Below are 6,096 nucleotides of genomic sequence, written 5' to 3' on the forward strand. Positions count from 1 at the left end.
GGCGCTCATCCAATCAGATCTTTCCGAGTAACCGCTAACTGATAACGCTAACATATTTTGGCTCTTTGAGAATTACCTTTTATTTATGTATCTGTCTATTTTTATAAATCATAATTGAACAGAAATAATGTATTTTTTCAACTTTAAAAAGAAAATAACTGAATACMATTAACATGTATAACAATATTTGCTTGACATTTTTAAAAACAGAAGAAAAATATAATAAATAAAATATAAACAAGTACATGTAAAGCACAACTTGACAGAACTACTGTGGCTGCTACACAAAACCTAACATGATCATAATGTATTAATTCAACTACAAAATAAAATACTAATTTCATGCTAATATCTTATTACTATATTAAATCTACCTTAGAAGCTAAATACCAAACAAGTCAACCTACCTATTTTTCTTTAAGGTTTCACTAAATGCAAGTTTTCAGAATGTATTTATTCCTTTAATTTTTTTTTCATAATTTTTTCTACATTCATTCTCTATATTTCTTTTGAAAAATCAGAGATATATAGAAAAGGTCTCACAATTCCATAGGCAAAAATATTACTGAAAATGTCATTTTTATTTCCTTCACCATTTTTAACAGTTGAAAACCCTGAATTTCATTAAACCAGTAGCAGCATATGGAGTAATTCGGAACGTTTCCATGAGACAGAACGGTGTAAATACGTCTTGGATGTGAGGGCTTTGACAGTCTCTGTGGGACCCATTAAGAGTGGCATCTCCTTGTGAAAGACAGATTTTAACACTTTTAACCAGCACGAGTGACAAAATGACAAGCACCAAATCAGATTTACACAACATGTCTGTGTTCGTGTGTGCTGCGGTATCTCTCGATGCGATTTATAACAGGTGATGGTGGGGGTCGCGTGCTGGACAGTTCCTGGATGTCCCTAAATTTCAGGAAATCGTGAAGTGGAGAGGGAATGGCTAGCTGCTGGACTACGTTGGTCCTCATCAGCTGATCTGGCCCCAGCACTTCGCGAACCTTCAGTCGGCAGAGGTGGAAAAGACAGGGAACTGAATCTAAAATGTGGAGAGAAAGGATCCAGCAACTATTAATGTGATGTTACTAAAGTAAAATACCAACTCAAGTAGAAATTTTGTACCAAAATAAGTGTGTGGCTCCCAGGTCTTCTCTGCTTGCCTCTGGTCCAAGATCGTCTTCAGAGAAGGAGAAAGAGTCGACCAGTTTACAAACTCAAGCAGATAGTTGAGCACATCATTGTCTGCCTTCTCCAGCCTGCACAGGACAAAAGATGTGGCGCATCGCTGTTAAATCAAGCTTTCAACAAAGGGACGTTTAAAACAGTAAGAGAGCGTTTACATGTGGGGGTGCAGCAGCAGAGATGGTTCAAGTCCTTTGTTCAGAAGTACGGAAAGCCAACTGGACGCAAAGTCCACTTGGCTCAGTGCTACACAGACCAGCTCCCTCAGCTCCTTCAGCTTTAACATTGTCTTCCCACGATGATGCGGTGCCAAAACGCCCTTGGAAAACGCCTCAGGCCGAGGGATCCACCTGTGGTCCAGAATCAGCTCCAGCAGGTCCGTTCTGTCAGTGCCTAGGGCGTAAGTCCATTCCTCTGCATTCAAAGTTGCTCCTGCACTGAGCAGCAGCTTTACGGACTCACTGAAAAATCAGGGACACATTCATTTTGTTATCTTGATTCGTTCTTCTGCTTTACTGAAAAATCAAGGACTAAGGTCATGAAGGAGAACATAGAACTGATTTATTTTCTAAAGCTTTTATGTTTCAGGACGTAACATTTTTGTTTATAGTAGGCACAAAAAAAAAACAAAAAACTGTATAGGTGCAAATACGAGAACACATTCTGCACAACACAGGACTATTATTCTTTTACAAAACTTCAATGCCAAAAAAACTAACCTGAATGACTGAAGTAAAATAAAGTTCATCTTCTGGTCTAAAAGCTCTGACTTGATCAGTCTTTGACATCGTTATGGAGATAATGACTGGTCTGAACTTTGACTGGACTCCTGCAACACCTTGACTATTTCAGCCATTCTGTTGAAACAACTTCTGTTGTTTTTGGAATCATTGTCATGTTTTATAATTTTACTTTTTCTATATGAATGTATTTGATGAAGCTATTGCTCTCTTAATGAAGTATTGCATTGTTAAAATACAGATTCCATTCAGATTATCTACTATCTGAATGGAAGCTTTCTATAAGACAGTTGGACCTTTTATCCCATTTTTTTAAACATCCTGTAATTGTTCAGTCTCTTTGTGATGGTTCTAAACTAACTCAGTAAAATAAAGTTCATCTCCTCGTCTAAAATAATGATTGGTCTGCCAATTGCCAATGCTAATTAGATTAGATTAGATAAGATTTATTGTCACTGCTCAGTATTTTTAGCAGTACAACGAGGAATTAACTATTAGGAACACTGCAAACTTTTAAATTATGTAATACACCTTTTTTGTCGTCTTTTCTTTCCTTTGCTTTTTTTCCCCTCACCAGTCACGAGAGAGAAAAAGTAAATCTAATAACTTCTGGTGACAATAAGAACAAAATGAAATAAAACAAACAGAGAACATCAAAATTATAAAAAAAAAAACAACAATTCACAATGAATTGAAAGAAAATATAAGTAAAACACTTGGTTAACAACATAAAGACTTAAAATCAAATAACATAATCTAATTTGCTACTGTTCATCTTTTTATCAAATTTTGTGGCCTTCAAGGAAAAGAGGAAAAATGCAAATACGGTGTGTAAATGATCAGATAATTGTGCTTTTAAAGATTAAAAACCAGCCAACACACCTGCACGGTTTGGTGGATGTACGATGTAATGCCAGCGAGAGCGGAGAAGGGAAACCCAGAATGTCTGCGTGGTCCTGAGCGTCTGGGCTGTAACCTTCCTTTAACAGCAGCTGGATGCTGCCGGTCTGGTCGCTGTGGATGGCCACATACAGTGGACTGACATTGCGTTCGCCCCGGTCACACGTCCGGTCAGTGACCTCTATCAGCCTTTGCAGAATACTGGGTTTACGGATTTTGCAAAGGTTAATATAAAGAAGGAGATGGAAAAGAATCTGATTATTTAGGTTTAAACACAGCAATAAAAAAATAAAAAAGAATCAAGGTACAAATTGCACATGATTCAAGAGCAAAGTATTCATTCTTAAAAGCTTAGGAAGGCCCTGATTATTGACTCTTCGTGAAGGCAAGTTGTTAAAGGTACCTTATATGGCCAAACTCAGCAGCAGCATGAATAGGAAACTGAGGCCAGTCTTTGCTGCAGGCTATGTTCGGATCGGCGCCGTGATCCAGCAGGAGATCCACACAAGACTGGTGGCCTTCCTGGGAGGCAATCAGCAGCGGCGTCGCAAGATCAGCTGCCTGTGTGTTCACAGTGGCACCTGAAGAGGAAGTTGAATATGCATTATTTTGTTCCATATTGCTGCCAGGCTTTACTTGAATGTGTTATTTTGACTTTGCTCAAACAACAGTTTCCTTTCTTCCACTATACTTTTAACATGGATATGTGCTGTCTTTTTTTATGAGTTCTCGCCTTTGCGTTCTGTGTAATGTTCAGCGATACTGAACCACTCAGCAGCATGATTGTTACATTTAAACATAGAGCAATAAAATGTTTTTTTTAAATCATTGTAGGAAATAAATGTTCTTTGTTCAGCTGTTGCCTTGAGATGATTTCAGTCAGCTCAGTGAGGTGAAGGCAACGTGAGCTTGAACACATCCCCAATCAAATATACACAAACTGCACGCATTAATGCTCACCAGCATTAATAAGGAGCTCCAGGCACTCCTTCTGTCCGTACTGTGCTGCCAGAAACAGCGGCGAAATCCTGTGGTCATCGTGCGCCTCGAGGTTGCAAACGTCAACAAGAATACGAACGATGTCGCTGTGAGCCTGAGGAGGGAAGGAAAACTCTTCATCAAAAACAGCCGCGGAGAGGATATGACAGGAGATCGGTTCTCAGTGTGAATCTGATGACTTACCTTGTAAACAGCTTGATGTAGACAGGTCCAGCAGGACGCTGTGTGTACCCTGTTGACCTGTGCTCTTTTCCTGACCAGCAGCTTCACGACCTCCGTGTGCCCGTTGTCCACGGCTGGTGGCAAACAGATGATCCACACAGGAGAGGTGTTTGAATGCTCATGTGGCTCGCAGACATATTCAGGCCAAGCTGTGTGTTTAACCGTCTTACCTGCATATAAAGGACAGGACAGGTCATTAGTCAGCTGGTTGAGGTCAGCGTGCGTTTTCAGGAGGAGCCGGACCACCGCCAGGTGTCCTCGCTGCGCTGCCAGGTAACATGCTGACTCCCCCTCGTGAGTCAGCGCATTCACATAATCACGATGACATCTGGAGGACCGTTCTGCACGGAGGTTAGAAGTGAATATTAAAAAGGACATCCTGACAATATCAGGAACAACTTCTTTGTTTGCCATTTGTCAGAGTCTTCACAATGCTCTGAGCTTTAATGGGGTTTTTTGTTGTTGTTTTTTTATAGGTTTAAATATCTAGATATTTAAAAGAACCACATGGCATTAACTTGAGCTAATCCAAGTTTTTAAGCTTCTTTTTCTTTGGAAAAAAAAAAAAGATAACCTAAACTCTTTTAGACATTTTTTGCACATTTAGGTAACTTTTCTTACCACTTACTGCAGACAATATTTCCTCCACACAGTCTTTACTGCCAGCTGCTGCTGCCTCATGCAGAGGGTTCCAGCCGCGGTTATCCCGACTGTCGACGCTGCATCCTCTGTGGATCAGTCTCCTCAGCTGCCTCCTGCAGCCTGAGCGGGCCGCAGCAGCAACACTGGACACGGTGTCTTCATAGCATTCTGTGAAGTCCATCCCCTGACTTTGGGAACAGCAGGTGTTAGGAAGAGAATATAACAGGTACAAGAAAAAAAAAAAGACTATCATTTTAATTATTTTTACTACACTAATTTGTTGAATATGCTAGATAACTGGTGCCTTATTATGTTGCTTGAAATAAGGTACATTTACATCTGCAAGGTGAAATAACAATATATTTAGATTTTTAAAAATTCAAATCAAATCAATGATGAGGGCCTTTCCGTTTTAGCTCTGGTTGTATGTTTAGGATCGTTGTCCCAGTGGGATATGAACATCCGCCCTCCAGTTTCAAATCCTTCACAGGCTCTAAATGGTTTTCATTCATGATTTTCCTGTAATTGACTTACTTCAATTAACTCTGGTCAGCTTCCTGATCCCTGCAGATAACATTACCACTGCATTATAGTGCCATTAGTCATTAACGTGATTTACCCTGGAAATTGTGATAAGCATTGTTAATGGCCCTTCACATCTTGTCCAAGCAATGTAATTGATTTAAGAGTATAAAGTTAAAGGCGGCTAAATAGAAATTGTTGCTACTGAGCTTCTTACAGCTTTGCCTCTGTAACCATGACGATAAAGGGAGGGATGACTCCACTTTAATCTCGCATTGTGACTTGTTTTTCTGTTAAAAAACAAAATGACTGGTATTAAAACATCTTTAATTATCATAAAACACTACAAAATACGACCCCAGCCGTTCGCTATTATTCTGACAGCAAAAGCGTCTCCATAAAAATATACCCACTCCCTGTAAAAACAAACAACAACAGACAGAATACGAGTTTAATCAAATTTAAAGCTGATTTTTTTTTCTCACCAAAACAAATACGTCTAGGAGCCAGTCGACGTTTGATGGCGTCACACCTCAGTAAGCTGTCCGTCGCACGCCGCTACGTCACCAAAGCGTCCGAAGAAGCTGGTCTGATTATTTTTTATTTTTGTTTTATTTCATCGTCGTTTCAGTTTGAGCTGGCGGTCCAGTCACGTTTGTTAAATGTGCGTGAAGACGCGAGGAGAATGAAACAGTGAGAAGAACAGAGGAGCGGTGACCAGCGGCCGTTTTTACGGTAAAAATGTTGATGTTGATGTTAGCAGCTACATGTGGGAGGTTTACATTTTCTATTAAAAAAAATCTGATTGAGAGCTGGTTAAAATCAGCAGTCCGGAGTAAAATCCCAATTACTAACAACCCTTCTTCTATGACATTCTTTATAT

General features: G+C 39.7%; 2 protein-coding genes across 3 annotated transcripts in view; one reads left to right on the forward strand and one right to left on the reverse strand.

The window, feature by feature from the left end:
• Nucleotides 1-560: 560 nt before the first annotated feature.
• Nucleotides 561-5,788, reverse strand: asb3 (ankyrin repeat and SOCS box containing 3). 2 transcript variants are annotated; one of them, XM_008437652.1, is made up of 10 exons: nucleotides 5,699-5,788; nucleotides 4,671-4,879; nucleotides 4,220-4,390; nucleotides 4,011-4,123; nucleotides 3,789-3,921; nucleotides 3,232-3,409; nucleotides 2,811-3,029; nucleotides 1,347-1,649; nucleotides 1,129-1,262; nucleotides 561-1,045 (listed from the first exon to the last, which is right to left on the reverse strand). In XM_008437652.1, the coding sequence occupies exons 2-10, from the start codon at nucleotides 4,870-4,872 to the stop codon at nucleotides 813-815; spliced, it is 1,686 nt and encodes a 561-aa protein (XP_008435874.1). In that variant the 5' UTR covers nucleotides 4,873-4,879; nucleotides 5,699-5,788; the 3' UTR covers nucleotides 561-812. The 2 variants fall into 2 exon arrangements, with proteins under 2 accessions (XP_008435874.1, XP_008435873.1); XM_008437651.2 differs by lacking the exon at nucleotides 5,699-5,788 and adding an exon at nucleotides 5,431-5,675.
• The window catches only part of lg19h10orf88 (linkage group 19 C10orf88 homolog), a 7,673-nt gene continuing 7,348 nt past the window's right edge, over nucleotides 5,772-6,096 (forward strand). The window contains exon 1 of the mRNA XM_008437650.2: nucleotides 5,772-5,948. The gene's annotated coding sequence lies outside the window, so the exon portion shown is untranslated. The remainder of the gene's footprint in view (nucleotides 5,949-6,096) is intronic.

This window comes from Poecilia reticulata, linkage group LG19 (genome assembly GCF_000633615.1).
Source record: "Poecilia reticulata strain Guanapo linkage group LG19, Guppy_female_1.0+MT, whole genome shotgun sequence".
Lineage (NCBI taxonomy): Eukaryota > Metazoa > Chordata > Actinopteri > Cyprinodontiformes > Poeciliidae > Poecilia > Poecilia reticulata.

Coding starts and splice junctions, on each gene's coding strand:
- asb3 (XM_008437651.2), bottom strand. CDS start 5,450: ATGGTTACAGAGGCAAAGCT. Junction 3,410..3,788: donor GGAGCTCCTTATTAATGCTG/GTGAGCATTAAT, acceptor CTTCCTCTTCAG/GTGCCACTGTGAACACACAG. Junction 1,650..2,810: donor ACATCCACCAAACCGTGCAG/GTGTGTTGGCTG, acceptor CTGATTTTTCAG/TGAGTCCGTAAAGCTGCTGC.